The sequence below is a fragment of the Gallus gallus genome, chromosome 4 (assembly GCF_016699485.2).
Source record: "Gallus gallus isolate bGalGal1 chromosome 4, bGalGal1.mat.broiler.GRCg7b, whole genome shotgun sequence".
Taxonomy (NCBI): domain Eukaryota; kingdom Metazoa; phylum Chordata; class Aves; order Galliformes; family Phasianidae; genus Gallus; species Gallus gallus.
Genome location: NC_052535.1, coordinates 38,377,052 through 38,396,806, shown reverse-complemented (window position 1 = coordinate 38,396,806; position 19,755 = coordinate 38,377,052). Strand labels below are relative to the sequence as shown.

General features: G+C 41.4%; 1 protein-coding gene across 2 annotated transcripts in view; it reads left to right on the top strand.

The window, feature by feature from the left end:
• TET2 (tet methylcytosine dioxygenase 2) overlaps nucleotides 1-17,411 on the top strand; it is a 70,495-nt gene extending 53,084 nt beyond the window's left edge. For both annotated transcript variants that reach the window (NM_001277794.3, XM_015276223.3), the window contains 7 exons: nucleotides 1,755-1,848; nucleotides 2,917-3,125; nucleotides 3,939-4,089; nucleotides 6,238-6,327; nucleotides 8,836-8,973; nucleotides 11,010-11,370; nucleotides 12,631-17,411. In NM_001277794.3, coding sequence (NP_001264723.3) covers nucleotides 1,755-1,848; nucleotides 2,917-3,125; nucleotides 3,939-4,089; nucleotides 6,238-6,327; nucleotides 8,836-8,973; nucleotides 11,010-11,370; nucleotides 12,631-14,036 — 2,449 coding nt within the window. In that variant the 3' untranslated portion in view covers nucleotides 14,037-17,411. The remainder of the gene's footprint in view (nucleotides 1-1,754; nucleotides 1,849-2,916; nucleotides 3,126-3,938; nucleotides 4,090-6,237; nucleotides 6,328-8,835; nucleotides 8,974-11,009; nucleotides 11,371-12,630) is intronic.
• Nucleotides 17,412-19,755: the final 2,344 nt, after the last annotated feature.

Below are 19,755 nucleotides of genomic sequence, written 5' to 3'. Positions count from 1 at the left end.
AACCAGGATTCGACTTTATTCTTATAGTTGATAATTTAATTAAAACAAATTTCTTGCAGAATCCATGGTGGATACGTGCTTTCTTCTCCCACTTCTCACTTCATGGTTAGTGAATTCTCTTCTGATTTTGGCCTGAAAGCAGCCATGAGGCACAAATCCATCCGTGACAGCTGAAAAGATTTGAGACGAGGCCTATTTTGTTTGCAGTGTGCAATGTATGAGACAGATCTCTAGTGGCATCCACACAGTTGTCCTGCAGTCCAGATTAGCAAACTGATAGAAAATGTTAAGATTAAAACATGTGTTTTTTTGTGGCTAATTAAAGAAACAAGCGTATGCTAACATCCAAGACCAAGTAGGAAAAAGCGATCTAACAGTTGCCTGCAGAACATGCATAGTACAACTTGATTTTATTTGTATAATTTCCTGTGACACTGAAATTTCACAATGAGATCACTTCTAAAAATAAGTATTTTTCATTTCCTTTACAGGACAGAAGTTTAAATACAAGTATTTGCTCTTAAATATGTCACCAAGATTTTAGGGTAAAAACCAGAGGGATGAAAGGTCAAAAGTTCTCAAGGCAGCATTAAATGGCTGCACAGTGAGAAGCTAGCTTGATTGCTCCACAGGTAACAGGCAAAGAACGAGAAGATTATGATTTAGTCCCCACGTGTGGTTATGTTAAAAAAAAAAAAATATATATATATATATCAGCAATGGGAGCACCAGGATTGAAGAAAGGGAGCTGGAGGTGGAATTTGCTCAGTCTCTGAAATTTTACCAAGCCAGCGCTGCAGCTGGATCTGCAACATGGATTGCAGCCCCTGAGGTCTCTGACAGACAGGTTCCTAGCAGAAGGCTCACCTCAGCCTGGCGTGCTCCTCCCTGGGCTCTGCAGGTGGGGCACCCCAGCTGCAGCAGCCCTGGGGGGAGAATAAGCTTGGAAACGCTCAACAGGTCTGATGCTTTTTGCTAACGTGAGTCTTGCTTCACTTAGCATTTGCTTTATATTTCCACTTGGCCCGTCATAGGATATATAACGTGTCATTTGTCTGAGCAAAGCACGACTTGCCTTTGGGCTAGGCTCTGACTGCATCAGCACCTTGACTGAATGCTAGAGCCAAGCTTGCCTGCTTCGTTCTCAAAAAGGCACTCACAAATGGCATCATCTGGGGGCACCTCCTGATCCTAATTCAGTACAGAAGTCAGGCAGAAGTAAATAAGTAACAATTTATGACCAGCTGATAAAGTAAAAGAAATAGATACGAAGCAAATTAATCATGGCTTAAGTGATTCATACTGTATCTATGCCAGAAACAAGCACAGAAAATTTAATAGAGTGACTACTGCATGCCAGCTGTTCCATGGCAATTATATAAATTTCAGAGTCATCACTTCAAATTTAACCCAGAAATTGAAGAAAAACATAGAATTCCTTCCCAAAATGGAGAGACTTCCAAGTCCACTTCTCAGACTGTCATTATCTGTAACAACTTTTCGAGGGAAACAGTTAAAACTTTTGTTTGGGAATATTAATGTGATATGGATGATTTTTACTCAGCCGTGATGAATGAAAGCCATTTGCCTCTTTCAACATATCGATCCACCACCACAATAAAGCCAGCAAGATAAACTGCAGTGCACACCCTTCCCCATAACTCACAGTATTTACTTTTTAAGATAAAACTGGCAAACGTGCCCGCATAGAATGAGATTAATCTGCTTACTATGCATATTTTTGTCTGTTTAAGATTTGGACAGAAGGGTAAAGCTATAAGGATTGAGAGGGTTGTCTACACTGGGAAAGAAGGCAAAAGTTCTCAAGGATGTCCAATTGCTAAATGGGTAAGTGATGTCCACAGATGTTAACGCTCATCCACTTTGGCATGAGGGTTCACGTAAGCAAACAGCAGTGATGTCCTTCTGTTAGCTGACACTGGGAGACCTAAAATAGCTCACTGCAGGAGGCCCACAGCACGCTCCCACTGCTGTCCCTCACGCTGCGTTTGCTCAAGGTGCCTGGAGAACAGAAGGAATAAATGTGGCCCAAAGGTACGAAAACCTGAGAAGGAAGGCAGCTACGTTTGGATTTAAGATTCACAACATCAGATCTTCTCACTGCTGTTTAATTTTAGCTTACAAATAAATTCGGGAGGTACACCGCTGTGATATTTTTAACATGCACTCCCAGTTCAAGAGGCATTAATACACCCTCTTAGCAAACACTGCCTTACTTTGGCACAAATTACTGAGTGGTTTGGGTAGGCCAGGGAAAGACAGGATGAGGAAAAACTGATCCGTGATTATAGTCTTTATGCATGCCAGCCTGCACCTTTATAGAAATACCCGCAGTGGCACAAGCACTGAGAAGCAGGGATGCTTTTCTTTGATCAGTGTCTGCTGCTTTCCTCTCATTGCTGTAACGTTTCTGTGTAGTATGGGCAGGCGAGGCCACACAACTGGGTGCGGATTACAAGTTTAGCTGTTCAAGTAAGGAAGGAAGAGAGACAGCTCCCACGTCAGCCTGTTCGGTCTCTTCCTCCTGCCCTAAGTGCAGCTCTGCGCACGTAGGCATCTCACTCCTTGCTTTCTTTTGGCCTCCAGTCAAACTGGGTCACTTGTATCACCGTGCCAATCCATGAGGATATTTCTGCTAAATCAGAAAAGCTGTTTCCCACCACTGTGGCTTTGCATGCTGCCCTTTCAGAGTCAGATTCATTAAACAGAAAGGGTGGCCCCAGCTTATACCACCAGGTGGGAAAAATGGTTTGTTACCAGAAACAAAGAGGAAGAGAGGAGTAGAAGTAACCTTGCACGCACATGAATGCTGAGTTTCCCTATTCTCTTGCTCCTCCCTCTAAGAAACGCTTTGTTTGTGTTGGGGCTCTGGGGTGTGTGTTGCTGTGCATGCAGGTAGTCCGCAGAAGCAGTCAGGAGGAAAAGCTGCTCTGCCTGGTGCGTGAGCGAGCGGGCCACACGTGCGAGACGGCGGTGATTGTGATCCTCATCCTGGTTTGGGAGGGAATCCCAACCAGCCTGGCTGACAAGCTCTATTCCGAACTCACCGACACTCTCAGAAAGTACGGCACGCTCACGAACCGGCGCTGCGCCCTCAACGAAGAGTAAGTGACACAGAGGGCGTGCTCACCGACCTGCAAACCCACCTCCAGCCTCAGAGCTGGCATCCCCGCTCACTCCTTTACCGTAAATGCACATACCTGCCAAGCTATTTCAGGCAGTCTGAAAACCCACAAGCCTTCAGAGAAAAGCAGAGTAAATGTTTTGAAAAATCAGGGAGAAAAAAAAAACAAAAAAAAAAACATCTCAGAGTTGTGAAGCTTCTCAGTGCGTTTAAAGGAAGAAAGATGATTTAAAGGAAGATCTCAGCTGCGCCCAGGAAAGCAGATAGTTCTGCCTTGAAATGAAAACTGGATGCACTAAATGAGATTATATGCCTACGGAAGCTAGCCTGAACCCAAAGTAATAGCACTTCTTCCACGTCTTTCTGACAGTGAAGAACACGTAGATTAAAATAACCTAGTTACCACTGTATTTTACTTTGGCTGCATAGGTACAGCCATATTTCAGGAGTCTTTTGCCAAACCCTTGTCAGAGAGCTCTGCAGCCTTGCAGTGCCATCAGTATGTACTTCTTTGAGGTACTGTTGATATCAGTATCTAATAGGGCACCGCACAAACATCCCCTCTTTTGCGCAAATCCAGGTTTCTCACATAAGTATATAAAACTCATAGTTTTTGCTTTGCAACCACGAAATTACTCAATGCGATGAATTCCTCTGTTGTAGCACATGTGTCTCTTTCTGTTTCATTTCTTCATTATTTACGGGTGGAAGAAGATCCAAGGCTGGTGATCCCCCACGGCACTGGCAGAACTGACCCGCCTGCTGCTAACAGCCATATTCTCTTCTTCTTTAGACGGACTTGTGCTTGTCAAGGGCTGGACCCTGAAACTTGTGGTGCTTCATTTTCCTTTGGTTGCTCCTGGAGCATGTACTACAATGGTTGTAAGTTTGCCAGAAGCAAGATTCCAAGAAAGTTTAAGCTGATGGGGGATGATCCTAAAGAGGTTGGTGTCCATTTCTAAAATGAAAACGCTTCATTTGCAATGAAATGCTTTCTGTTGCTCTGCAAACAAGAGATACAGTACTAGAGGCCAAGGGCCAGAGCCCTACTTGAACAGCATACATGTAGGGTAATTAACTGCCAGCAAAACTGATTGATTCCAGTCAGTGAGCCAGTTGAATTGGCTGTCCAAATTCTGACAGCTGGTAAAAAAGCTGAGACTTGAAACCATGTTTGCAGGCTTTCACAATTAGAAGAAAGGGCACAGCCTGAATAATTGTGGCTGTTTGAGGCCTACAATTGGGCATTCCCTAGTGGCAGAGTGGAAGGGTTACCAACTGAAGGCATATAACATTGCAACTGGAAACCAGAGCAGACCGCATGGAGACTAATATGATGAAACTCTGAAATTACAATAGGAGTAAGAGGGTAGGAAGACTACATACAGCCTTGCCCCACTGATAGTTTCCAGACACGGCTCTGTGTTACAGCAAACAGGCAACTGTTTAAAATGAGTCAAACAACATTGACCTTAGCCGGGGCACAGGATACCTTTGAAGTTACGATTGCAGTAGTGCTGGACACCTCCATGTGTCTGGGAGGTTTCAATGGTCTCGTCTGTTTTTCAGCATGCCTGTGCAAATGTAGTCTATGGACTGCTGCTCAAAAACTGATGCATAGCTTCGCAGCTTTCACTCTATTCTGGCATCTTACATAAACCCAAGCATTTCTTATATGTGATCAGTCAGGCATGTCTGCATCCTATGGCCTGTGCTGAGAATATCATAATTACCATATACCTTTTCCTCCCTCCTGCCCCCTATCTCCCCAGGAATGATAAAATAGCTCTCCTTCAGTCAGACTGTGGCACAAAGCTTTCTTTATCATAGCCTGCAATCCTAAATCCTCTACATTTTCTAAGCTGGATACCTGGCTAGAGCACACCAGGGCGCTCTTCCAACTTGCCTTCCTGGATTTGCTTCCCATGCTAGCCAAGGCTGGGCAGAGAAGACAGTTTTGCCCTCTAATCTTGGTCCCAAAGTCGGAGGCAGTCAAGGCATGCATCCAGACAGGGAGCTGGGTCCCACAGCACAGACACTGTTTACTGACAATATAGGTGACACAAATAGTATCCTCACCAATAAAAAACTTGAAGCTACACTTAAAAATGGTAACCTTCCTACCATACAGAAGCTCCAAGTTTTGGCAGCAGCCACAAGGTCACAGCAAGAGATTTTTGATGATTTCACACTGTCATTTTGGAGTCCCAAATTCCAGTTTTATGAGGAGATACTAAATTTTAAAGCACTGAACATGTCTCTCTGTCAAAGCCATAGATTTTTCACAGCTCTTCTCATGTTGATGAGAAATACAAAGTCTTAAAAGTGAGTACACCACTCCATTATGCCACTATTCTTTATGAGATTGAAATGAAAAAGCCTCACAAGTGAGGTTGTGAATTCAGGATCCTCGTCTTGACAGAATGGAGAGCAAACTCTGGAATTTGCTACTGGAGTACAGCATTTTTAAAAAGGCCCTTCATTTTGAAAGCGTGTACCTCTCCTCACAGAAAGGAACGTGGTCATTCCTAGCTCCACAGCACCGACTGCTAGACACATCCACAACTTGGGATTGCTTCAGGATTGGAAACTTTTGAAGTCTGAAACATCACAGTAATTTTAAATTGTTGCAAGAAAAGATAATTTAAATGTGTTGAAGTGCTGTTATCACAGTGTGCAAAACCCTTAAATTAGCCAGATTAACTTGATGGAGCATTCAGATATTATTTCTCTAAAGTTTTCTAAAGAGTATTATTTTCCCAAAACTCCAGCAGAGAAAATAATGAGGGTCATCACATTTGGACCCAAAACATCTTCATGTTGAGGAATGTGATTCTTTTTAATATAAACCAAATTAAGGTTATTGTATGCGATGTCCTCTTGCAAGGATCACACTACACTACTAGCACGTCGCTTTCAAGGCTGTGAAACAATATAATTAAAAAGGAGATTCATGATAGAGATTGTCTAACCCACAATGACAATGACCTAGGCTTTTACACGTATATCACTGCATGTAACAAACCTTAACGTTTTAGGTCCCATACATACAGTATGGAAATGTCATTGAGCTGTATTTCATCTGCTAACAGGAAGAAAAACTAGAATCCCATTTGCAGAATCTGTCAACCCTGATGGCACCCACCTACAAGAAGCTTGCACCTGATGCATATAACAACCAGGTATGGTGGGGGAAAGGGGAACCAGAGCAGTCACACAACCTGACTTTTACTACACTTTCCACAGCACTTCATCTTTAAGCCAAACCATGTATCCCTTGGACACCGGGCTAATGGAAACAAACAAAATCCTCAACTCCTCCTGAAATGCTTTCAAAAGTAAAACCAGATGAATCTTAACTACTGACTACAGCTAATCTTTTCACCTATGTAAATGCAACAAGATTACTACTGAGCTGAAATCTTGAGCTCTGCAACACAAGGTTTCTTGATTTACAGTGATTGACCAGCCGAACTTGCAAAACAGCCATAAAGATGGTGCAAGGCTAGCAGTAGCATCAGATGGTAGTGCACTATATTGCAGTTGAGTCTGGAAACCAGTTTCAGGTCTGCTCTCTCAAGTGGCTATTATAGATATGCTTTTAAAACAAAGCTTCATAATGGAATGCACTCAGCCCTGCATATGCACACAAGTGCCTGCACCAGCATTCTCGCACATGGGGCTAGTTTATGCAGCATTCTGTTGGTCCATATACATAGGTGCTAGCACATTCAAAGCTGTATGATGTTCCCGGGTGTGGTTGCCTCTCACCTCCATTCCTTTAGCAAACATCTTCCGGATATTTGCACCAAAATTTGACACCATAGCCTTTGAAATGTGTAACGGTTGGCCTTCATTTCCATTGTTCAGGCTCACTACCATTACAAACATTCACAAAATGTACAGCCTCCAGGCTATCAGCATTATTGCAAACTGTGACACCTTCTTTCTTTCCCATTGACAACTTTAAGCCCAGTCAAAACACTTACTTGCTGTAGCAATCAGCACAGAACAGATTTTCAGCTGTAACGGAAGCAGTAGCTATAATAAAACTGTCCATTCTTACCAGCAGTTACAATTACTCCTTTACTGCATATTTAACAGCAATCAGACAAGGTAAGCAGGTTTAGTACAGACTGATGCGATTTCATTTACCTGATCAGATAATGCTTGGAGACTCATTATGGAGGAAATTGTGGCCATGTGCCCACTAGCTGCGGTTATCTCTCCAAACATCTGAGACATTCTGCAAGAGAAGAAAGGTGGAGGAAGAAGAAAAAATGAGGGGGTGGTAAAAAATAAAATGCCTCTTTGCTTGGGCTGCTTTCTTTTCCCATAAAAGTTCTCTAGAAAATTCTTCTTCATGTAGACCATGGCTATGCTTCACATTAGTTGACAATACGCGCTTTTACAAGTTTCAACTTTTACCTTAGATAAGAAGTAACGTGCATGGCCTGGCCCATCTCAGGAGTTCCATGTATGTCTTAAGTTTGTGGGAAAGCCAAGATGAAGCTAGTGTCAGAGGGATGATAAAGGCGTAATTTGTATGGCTGCAGTAAAAGGTGGTGAAAACCAAATGGCCTTAAGGCTAATTTGTTCTAATCCCAGTCTGGATTATTGCTTGGATTAAAATCTAGAATTGGAAATCTTTTTCCAACTGGACTCAGCAGAACATCTCATAGAACCTTTGCATCAATACGTTTTAAACACACCCTTTAATTCTAACCAAATTATAATGTGGATAACATTTCAAGCCACTCTCCTTTGATTCCAAAGAAGTTTATATGTTTCAAGTTTTGTTTTAATTTTGTTTCTGGATTCCAGTGAAGGAAACATTCCAAATATTAAAAACAAAGTTGCTGTGAGCAAACTGGCCATCTGTTTACTGAACTTGGATCAAGACTTGGCAAAATTTCTAATTTCACATTAACTTAAAATAGGGGCCATTACGGTCCATCAGGTGTAGCTCTTTTGTATTCAGTTGAAAGGTTCAGGAATTTCAGCAAGGCATTTTATAAATGGAGTTTCATTTTTTATTTACTAAATAAGATACGAAACGGTCATTTGTAAGACTTGATGTTTGATTACCAAGTCCTTTCCTTTTGCTTAAGACTTATTGTTGCATAATAAGATCTTTGTAAAGCTCCTTAACAGTGAGTACACATACAGAAAACACTGTCTTGACTGCGTTATCTTTTTGGTCAGCGCTTAGTACTGTACTAACACTAACAACATTTACTTTCAGTGGGCCAAATTATTACAAGTAGAAAAGCAATTTATTATTTTTCCTGAAGTCATTCTGAAGTCAGTTTTCTCAAGTAATTTTCTTGTAACAGCTTGGTATATTTCCAGTCTACACCTACGTATCACTCTCACAGTGCCAGACACCAAAACCATGCTCTATACTTGTCACGTAAAAACACAAACCACTGGCAGAGAATCAGAAGTAATATGCAAGGGAAAGCATTATTGGCCAATTTTGCAATCACATCAGAGTCAGATTGGAGCAGGGAACCAAGCAGCAAGGAGCAAAGTAGACATCATACAAAATTACCACAAAACTGCTTATTTGCCTGAGATCTGTATGGCACCACCTCAGAGGTATCAGCAGACTCGCGTGTTGTTCAGTGTTAAGTCCATGTGTTGGGGTACCAGGGCAGGTTGTGCTGATACCTGTCATCTCTTCCCAGATCGAGTACGAACACAGAGCGCCCGAGTGTCGCCTGGGTTTAAAAGAAGGTCGCCCATTCTCAGGGGTCACTGCCTGCCTGGACTTCTGCGCCCATGCTCACAGAGACTTGCACAATATGCAGAACGGGAGTACACTGGTAAGTCAGCGATGCATATAGCCTCCTTATTCCAGCAGTAATTTCATACATTTAATTCATTATCTTCAGTCTGTTTAAATTTATAATTACGTACGGTAGATTGCTAAAAAAAGAAACATTAAGCAGTAATTGAGCTAACTTATTACCCCCTACATCATTTTTCATTTAACTGAATGAGGCTTATGATGTATTAAAGAAAGGTTTACTGTAAAACCAGTAAAAGAGAAACCATGGAGACAATGGGAAGAAGGCGCCAGCAGGGCTGAAATGCCTGTTTCAGTGTTCCTAGGACAAAATGTTGTATATTTGTCACCTTGATTTATATATATATATATATATTTAATAACTACTTTGGTTTATAACTTCTACTACATGAAAATGGAAAAAAAAAATAGCGTGGCCAGCAGGCTGAGGGAGGTGATGCTCCCCTTCTGCTCTGTCCTGCTGAGGCCACATCTGCAATTCCGTGTCCAGTTCTGGGCTCCTCAGTTCAAGAAAGACAGGGAACCACTGGAGAGAGCCCAGTGGAGGACCACAAAGATAATGGGGGCCTGAACCATCTCACATACAAGGCTGGGACTACTCCGTCTGAAGAAGACAGATTGGAACTTATAAATGCTTATAAATATGTAATGGGCAGGAGTCAAGTGGGTGGGACCAGGCTCTTTTCAGTGGTGCCGAGGTGCAGGACAAGGGGCAATGGGCACAAACTGGAACAAAGGAAGTTCCATGTGAACATGAGAAAAAAGCTTCTTTACTTTGAGGGTGAAAGAGCAGTGGAACAGGCTGCCCAGACAGGTTGTGGAGTCTCCTCTGGAGATATTCAAGATCTCCCTGGATGCTTTTCTGGGCAACCTGCTGTAGGGAAGCTGCTTTAGCACTGAGTTGCACTCACTGATCTCCAGAGGTCCCTTCCAACCCCTGCCATTCTATCTATCTGTAAAACAAATGATTTTTTTCCACAACTTTCTTCTAAGCAGGGTTTTGAAAGCTGTGGATTTCATTCTTGCTTGGGATGGGGATAAAGTCTACAAGCCTTACTGTCCTTTGTAACATGCATGCTCACTTTACACTTTTCCATTCTGAACTCCAGCATTTACAGCAAAGGTTCCACAAAAGATAACAGAAAAACCAGCTGTTTTTCAATGCGCACTGGGTGATTTCTGTTCCCTGCATACTCTCTCTGTGACCATACAGTTGGAGTAAACTGGAGGAAAAAACAAACATCAGGTCTGAATAATCTTCACTGTTGTGATTTGAAGTAATTCACAGTGCAGCTCCTATTACCAAAGAGATTATCTACTTTCTTTTAATACCAACTAAATTTGCCCTGTTTCTAGGGTCTGACTTAATTGAAAAGTCAGCCACCAACAACAAAAGATGTATTTTTAGCTGAGCTTTCTTCCTAAGATTGGCTGATTCCATTATTTTACTGCAGAGGATGTCTGTATCAGCATCTTTTTCTCCACTGAGATATTCCCAGTACCCATTTTAGCTGGAGCTAACACAATAAGCATGCTACAACACACACAGTGCTAACTTCCTCAAATCTTTATGCAGTATTAACATGACTTGCTGCTTCACAAATCATCCTAAGGGGGCATGAAACACAATGGCAGTATGTTATATGCCCCACTACCTCTAATTAGGTACTTAGTTAACCTACTGTAGTCAAAAAGTCTTCATCTGAGCACAGAGTTTTCACTGCTTTAGCTCCCTGCCCATGGTGCCACGGACCACACCATTTGTTTCAGTTTAGGTGATATGCATCTATAACTGCTCTTCTCAGCACAGGTATGAGAAACATAGATATTTACACTTTGTGTTTCTATTTACGCTGTCCAACAGAGCAATGGAAGAAATGAAATTGCAGACCTCTTGTGATAATGTGTAAATTACACAAAAAGAAAGCTTAGAAGTAATTTGCCAGATGCTGATGCTGACAGTGCCAGGGCAAGGTAAAACACACAGGCTAGCATTTCAGGCAACTTCTAAGACTGGTTTGGGAGAGTTACTGTAACACTCCTTTCTGACAGGTTTGCACACTAACTAGAGAAGACAATCGTGAAATTGGCCAAACACCTGAAGATGAGCAGCTCCACGTGCTCCCCTTGTACAAAGTCTCTGATGTGGATGAGTTTGGAAGCACTGAAGGCCAGGAGGAGAAGAAGAGGAATGGCAGCATCCAGGTCCTTACCTCCTTTCGTCGGAAAGTAAGGATGTTAGCAGAGCCGGTTAAGACGTGCCGGCAAAGGAAGCTAGAAGCAAAGAAAGCAGCTGCAGAAAAGCTTTCCTCCTTGGAGAATGGGTCTAGCAAAGCTGAAAGAGACAAGTCTGCTGCAGCACGCAACAAACAAGGCAACTCTGAGGCAGCAGGTCATGCAAAGCAGCTAGCAGGTAAGCGCGTGAATCTGTTCAAGGTCTAAATCAACGAGTAAGCTTCCTAGAAATTACAACCATTTACAGTGAGCCTCAAGAAAAGCATTTGTTCTCAGCACATGAACATTTTAAGTACAAAGCAAACAGAATTCTTGAATGTAAATATCAATATTGTATATTTATAAGTGCTAGAATGCCAAATTGTGGTCAAGTCTGGAGAAGGAAAGAAAGTAAAAAAAAAGACATACCAGAAATCCTTTATTGTTGGATAGCTAACCCCTGTAGAAGTCAGGCGCTTCTGCAAACCCTCCTTGCCATCCACTGTATTGCAAAGTACCTTTAAACAACTACTGGTGCTAGAAGCCATGAAGAGAAGCGTGTGATGTTACTGCCAAAGAGCAACCTACACCACTCACTGTTGCTGCTGTTAAAGAGAACCTCATAATTGGAGTGGATTGTAGCCTAACTTAACATCTTTACCAATATTTGTATACTTTGCTTCAGGACTAAAAAGCAGAGCGGGTGTTTTCATAGTGGACAAAACACCCTTAACAATCGCTGGCAGTTCTCATCACTAGATTTTAGGATCCTGGGCAAAGGAGTTCATGACTATTGTTACAGCAAATTCCACCAAGAGGAATAAAGTGATAAATGCAAGGCTACCCAAAAGGTCACTTGAGATACCTATGAATAGAAGTCAGCTGCCCTGTGACCCAGGCCAGGGTTTTAACCATTAAATTATGCCATCGCACTTGAATGAATGATGTATTTTTCCTCGTGTCTTCAGTTAATCTCACTGGTTACTGAACTGTTATCACTGTCAGTGAATGTCACCACTGTTGTATTTTAACATAAAGCTGGAAACATATTTTTGAGACAGCTCTGTTAATGCAGATGTAGAATAATTTATTTATTCATTCTTGGGGAAAAGAAGGTCACCTTGTGCGTGGCTATTTGTGAGCACTTTGATGCTCCATTTCATGCAGTACTTAAATGATGATTCAACTCTTCAGACTTTGTGCATGTGACTCTGAACAGATTGCACACAGTCCTCTTTTCTCCTTTGCATTTAGCATCTGATCTCACTGGATGCATGCCAGAAAAGAAGAGTAGCCTTAGTATTTATTCAGCTTCTTAAAGCGTGCTATTTGAGATAGGAGTATTGATGTATCATATGATACACTTTTCTTAGAAGTATCAGATATATTTATCGAGAAGAGCGTATAAAGTGTGCATTAAAAAAGAAAAAAGCTTGTTTTTTTCTTTTCACATCTACAGATCTTTTACGTCTTTCAGGACCAGCGACACAACAGCAGCAGCAGCATCCACAGCGTACTCTCCCTAACAACCCTCAGTCAAATGCTATTAACACTTACTCGGGTTCAGGTTCTGCAAATCTGTATGTAAGGTTGCCTAATCCAGCCAGTGCTTATCCAAGCTCTTCATACACTTCAGATCCCTATGGAGGGTCTGGTGCCATGAACCTCTATACCACCTCATCACAGCCTGCGGGGTCTTATTTAAATTCTTCCAGTCCCATGAACCCTTATTCTGGATCATTAAGTCAAAATAACCAGTATCCACCCTATCAATGCAATGGAAACATACAGATGGACAACTGCCCCTCTTACTTGGGCTCTTACCCTTCCCAGCATCAGCACATGGACTTGTATAATTGTCAGAGTCAAGACCCTATGTCCAAACTAAGCCTACCACCCATTCAAACATTATACCAGCATAGGTTTGGGAATAACCAGAGTTTTGGTCCCAAGTACTTGAATTACGGAAACCAAAATATGCAGGTAGACTCTTTCAGTAATTGCACCATTAGACCAAATGTACACCACGTAGGGTCTTTTTCTTCTTACTCCACCCACGAGGCTGACGGTCATTTTATGGAGGTTGCCTCAAGGCTAAAATCTAATCTGAGTAATCCAAGCATGGACTATGCCTCCATGAGTAAAACCACTGAACACCATCACGTGCAACCCCCTCCACATTTAGCACGCGACTACCATTCTGCTTCGAGTATGTTTAGCGGTCCTCCTAATTCATTGCATCTCCAAAATAAGGATAGTGAAATGATTTCACATGCAGTAAACGGCTTGTCTAACACGATTCCAGGTCAGAACCACGATAGGACTACACCCCAAGGTGGTTTAGATAAAACAGATGTGCTGAATCCTGAAAAAGCTGAGGATCCCGATGAAGTCTGGTCAGATAGTGAACAGAGCTTCCTGGATCCGGAAATTGGAGGAGTGGCAGTTGCTCCATCTCACGGGTCAATTCTCATAGAGTGTGCGAAACGTGAGCTCCATGCAACGACCCCCCTGAAAAACCCCAACAGGAACCATCCCACCAGAATATCCCTTGTCTTTTACCAGCACAAGAGCATGAACGAGCCAAAACACGGGCTGGCTCTGTGGGAGGCAAAGATGGCTGAGAAGGCAAGAGAGAAGGAGGAGGAATGTGAAAAATACGGTCCAGACTACGTGCCTCAGAAATCTTACGGCAAAAAAGCAAAGCGAGAGCCTGCTGAGCCACACGAACCCTCAGAACCAACGTACCTGCGCTTCATCAAGTCTCTTGCACAAAGGACACTGTCGGTCACCACAGACTCCACAGTAACTACATCTCCATATGCCTTTACACGGGTTACAGGGCCTTACAACAGATACATCTAACTTCACACCTTTGTTGGTTACCTCATCTGAAAAAAACAGCTCGTCAGTAGGGTAGTCGTCGCTTAGGTTTTGGGGAAGGCAAGGGTGGAGAAGAAAACAGTGTTGTTATTAAACTCATCGGTGGAAAAGGCCTCGGCACACCAGCAAAAAGAGGTAATCTTGCTAGCGCGCTTATTTTCCACTGATTTTTAAGTGGTCACAGATGGCACGTAGGAAACAAGACCAAAGCATCCTATGCAAAAACAGAAACAAAACAAAACAAAGTGTTTCACAATTTACATTTGAAAACACTGGCCCCGTTGCTGAAAGAGATAATCTGCAAATGGATTTTTTTTCCTTCTTACAGTTCTGCACATCTGTGACCACTTTTAATGTCATCAAGTTTGCGTAGTCATGGAACAGGAGCAAAAAAATTCCTATTAAAAAAAAAAATAATACTGTAGTATTACAACTGCAGGAATCTTAAAATAACATCTGGTGCTGAATCTACGATGTACTGAAATACTGGAATTACGGCTTTTTAACACGCAGTTTTTACTGTAACATTATTAGTCTCTTAATTTTATTTAATGAAGTAGATAACGTATAAAACGTAATGAATAGACAGCAAAACACTGAATTTGTTTGGATATTCTAAAAACCATGGTGCTATCTAAGAGAACGGTGTCTTTATTTTAACAGTCAAACAGTTAATGCCTTTATAACAATTAAAATGTCAATGATGTATTCAAATGTTCTTCAACAACAGGGAGGACCTTTTCATTCATGTATGTATTGAATTTACCTGGTGTTAAAATAAGCTTACTTTTTAACGTATGGGAATTACGAGGACCTCTGGATGTTGCTCATCCAGTCAAGTCCTAGAAAAGGACGATAAAATAGAGAGATATTTTTTTTTAAAATAGTGTTTCAAAAGCACTTTGTCTACCTAAGCTTGGCAACTTGATCAATGCTGAGGTACTGAGACATTAAAAAAAAAGACAAAAAAAAAAAAAAAGAGTTTACTTTGATTTTAAAATGCAAAGATAATTTTTTTAAAATAAAAAAAAAAAGCTTTTAAATACTTTTGTTTTAGCCATGCATCTGCTAGTGGGCTACATATCCATTTTTAATACAGTCGGTTATGGTAAAAATGGGGCTTACTGGATATAAGGGAATACTTCAGTACACAAAACACACGTTTTTCTGGTGCTCATCTCACACAGCTATACTGTAAACTGTTTTCTACAATTATTATGACAAGTTCATTGCTCAAATATGTACAGTTTTAAGGAAAGAATTTTATATTAACCACAGGTAATAATTAGCAGCATGCAACAGACTACAACTAGTTAGCTTGGGCTTCTGCTGTTTTTAAAGATCTGTACGCTCTTCAACTATTGAATGGCAGATTGCTTTTGTGTTGATAATTATGTACATTGTGGTGTAAGTCATTTCCCGGTGCGTCCTCTTTTCCAGGAAGATTGAGCAGACCGATGCCTACACAAGATGAATGAAACAGGGTTAGTTCTGTGTGATTCCGTTGATTAAATAGAAAAAAAATAGGCAGCTGGCTTGCTGTGGTGGTTTTAAATCATTAATTTCTATTAAAAAAAAAAAAAGCAGGAGAGTTGTATAGTAAATTAAATTGTAAACAAGACTTTTTTTAACGCAATGCTTTAGTATTTTAGTACTGTAAAAATATTAAATCTATATATATTTGGGTTTTGAGCTGAATTCACATCATGGTGCTACTCAGCCTGCTACAAATATATCATAATGTGAGCTAAAATACATTAAAAGGTTTGAGTGATGTTCCTACTTGTCATATACCTCAACACTAGATTGGCAATAGGATATCGAACTGAGTGTGAAAGTTTATATATTGTATACCATCTTTTTCCCCCAATAGCCTTTGAAAAAAAAAAAAAACAAAACAACAAAAAAAAAACCTCTCTCAATACTTGACATTTTTGCAAGTATAACTTGAACTTCAGCTTTTTTTTTTTTTTGGTTCTAAAAATTCAGGGATATTTCAGCTCATGTTCTCCTATGCCAACGTGTCACCTGTGTGTATGTAAAGCTGTTGTAGGTTAAATATATTATTCTTGGGTTTTTTGTTTTCTTTTTTTTTTGTTCCGTTTCCTTTTTTCCTTCAGGGATTTAATGCTTTTCTTTTGAATCCCTCCTCTAATTTCTCTTGTACATGTATAGATGTAACTAAAACTAATTTTGTAAATTTGTTAGCTCTTTTTATCGCGGTGAAAGTGTTTAAGAGATTTAGAATGTTTTGCCTGTTTCAAACGAATAAACAAAAGAAAGTAGAATGCACTGAGCTGATTAAAGGGAAAAAACGTAAGGCAGGGGTTTGGCAAGTGACTGTTTGCTAGAGTTTTTCAAGTCACTCTCTAAAGAAGGCTTCTCGGATACTGTAATGAATGAAAGAGAATATAAAAAGGTACAGTCTGTACAAGGGCTTCCCTAAACACGCAAACCTCCACGTCCCAGATATATCTTGTGCAATATACTGTAAGATTAAGTTTGGTTGAAAGAAATTTTATCTAAGAGAATCACAAGCTAATAACGCAAGGAAATCAAAGGAGGCCTTTGGGTTTAATGGTCAAATATTTATTATGGCAATTTTGCTTTTTTTTTTTTTCCTTAATTCTCAGTCTGTGACTTTACTCACTGCATTGAAACAAAAGTTTCACCTTTTTTAAAAGATATTTTTTTTAAATGATAGTTGTGTCAGATTAATTAAATCATACAGCTTCACCTGCGGGTGGTTTTGTATTGTTCATCCAATCCATAGTAGATGTTTGGTTAATAGGCCGTGCACCGTCATTTGCCAAACTGCTGGCAGCAAGAGCGGGAAGCTTAGCTGGCGAATCACTTATGTATTGTAAATACCCAAACTGTAACTTCTGGTGTACAGAACCCTGCCTCAGTTGGAACGAATGACAGAGCGGACGTAAAATTGCTTGTATAGGATTATCAGGTTGACTATAGCCATACTTGAAGATGCTTCTGAGTGGTGTCAACTTTACTTGAATGAATTTTTCATCTTGATTGACGCACAGTGGTATAAAGTTCACTTCTAAAGCTAGTGGTTAACTTGTATAGGAAACTTTAGCAGTTTGACACTAAGGTAATGAACTTCTGTGTGCATTTTCTATGCTTATGTTCTTTTTTTTAAAAAAAAAAAAACCTTTAGTTTCATTCATTTTCATGAAATGTTTGGTATGTCTATAAAAAGAATCCAAGGATGGTTATAAATACTGTAAGTATTGTAATGTAATGCAGGTTATTTGAAAGCTGTTTATTATTATATCATTCCTGATAACGCTGAGATGTGGGTGTTTTTAATAAAATTTATATTTATTTAATGCACTCTAAGTCTGTCTTACAGAACCTTGTCTTTCCCTGACACTTCTATCAGATAACAACAGGAGTGTGCTCAAACGAAAGCTCTGGTGCCAGCCACAGTCCAGGAGCCCCCCAGGGAGCGACAGCGCTCACAGGGCTGGGGAAGCTGCCAGCCTGTGGAGATTAAAACAGCACCATGGGTAATAAACCGCATACGTCAGCAGTTTAGAAATTGAACACGTTGACCGATATATAGGGACAAACCCTTTCCTGAGTGCCAGCAGCAAACTACTCAGCAAAGCAGCATACACCACACTAGTTTAGCCACCTCCATCCTCCTGCGCTGGAAAGCTCAAATGAAGTGCATCATTTGAGACCCTCGAACAGGAGACCTGGGCATTGTGCTTACTCCTAGTCACACTTTGACTCATGCCTGCTGGCCTCCCCCTCCCTCGTGTTTGTGGATGCAGAGGAACGTGGCACATTCAACTGCTGGAATTTCCCTGCTGCTCCAATAACAGCCACAAACACACACCCGGCCAAGGGCAGAGGCAGGGCAAGGGAGCATCAGGGGCTTTGCTGGGTGTGTTGGTAGACTTCTCCCCACCCCCTTGTGCAGTCCTCAATTTCAAATTACTCCAAAAAACGGCAGGATGCTCTAGAGGATAGAATTAAGAAACAACCAAATGACAAAAAGCATAACACTCATGTATAATCTCAGTCAAACTATCTAGAAAAATAGCAGAAGCAATTAGAAAGAGTATTTTAATTAAAAGCAAAACCTATTGCACTTGGGGGCACTAGACGAAAGCATATTTTCTGGGCCCCTTATTTTACCTTCAAGGGATATCGGAACAGAAGCGTGAAACATTCTCTCCTGTAGAAAGAGGCTCTCTCCATGGCTGCAAAACATTGCTGTAGCAATCAGCACTTTAATGCTTTTCAAGCTTTTTTTCTCTCAAGACCCCAAGCCTGTTGTCAACCCTGCTTTACTCCATCCATCAATGCCATACAGCTCAGGAAAGACTCCCTGCTCTGTGCATTTATATGGCTAAGTGTCTTGGGGAACTGGAGATTTAATATTCCAAAGAGCCACAGTGTTAGCCCCAGCTCTCATTGTATTCCCAGATGGGAACATCATGATGCAGACTAACCCACTGCAGCAGCCCAGAGCTTCTCTATTCCATGTGCAGATGCACTCTTAATGCACCAGACAGCTGCACCAGCTCCGACAAAGGTCCATCACCCTGTTAGCCTTCTCAGGAAGAAGTCCTGCCCTTAATGAACATTCCCACCAACTGCCTTTTAACATAAGCAGCTCTCCTCAGTGCAGTACCTGACAGATCTCGCTTCTGAGGTGCTGCTAACAGAGCAGCCCTCCCTGGTAAGCCAACAGTGCTCTCCCAGCCGAGGCCAAGTCCAACCTGCAAGGCAGGAACCTTGATGACTTGCACGCTGTGCGACAGCCATCACACGCCAGACTCACTGATGCTTGCCGATAGTCTAGCAGCACCAAGTTTAAAATTGGTAGATATCACATCTCAGCAGTGACTTAATCGTCTGCTATCTAACTCACATAGTAACATTTTCTTCCAGAAGAACATGCATCTGTCAAATTCCTGCTACACTCAACTTATGTTTACCTAAGGCAGACGTAACCAACAATTTTAAGGTATGCAACAGCCAACCACTCTGTCTCAGAGGACTGACGGCTTCAGCCCCCTCCTCCATTGTGCCAGTGACAGCTCTCCCGCCATCACTCAGCACGAGACATTTTGTTTCCCAGCTCAGCTTATGTATTAAGTGGGTCCCTTTACTTTAATCTGTAAATGATTCTCTAAGTTAGTTTAATTAGGGCAAATAGGAATGCTTCTTGCAGAACTTACAGAGAAGTCAATCAGCTCTGTGTTTCACTTGCCTCACCTCTCACCTGCAAAAGGAGTAACTGCTAGATATGAAGTCAGCTCAGAAAGCTCCAGGGATTAACGTTTAGAGGGGAAAGCAAACTTAAACTGATGTAAGAAAGTGAGAAAGAAGTGGGGAGAGGTCTGTTAAATATCTACTATCCTTTCGATCAGAGAAACCCGGGGCTTGAAGCTGCATACTCTGGCTCTGCTCCTTTCAGATGTAGGAAGGAGGCCTACAGTACCACTCTTTTACTCCCCAGAGCATATTCCCCTTAGGTCAGTGCTTTGAGTGCTTACAACGCTGACATTCACATCCTCTCTGCCTGAGCTAACTCAGAGCATCACTTTCCAGTATGCAAAAGCCTTACAACATCCTGGGGAACATGCAGGTACATCATTCCCCTCCTTCCACATTCTAAAATACTTCAAACCACTCTATGATGGAGCAGGGTGTGGAAAAGCCTACT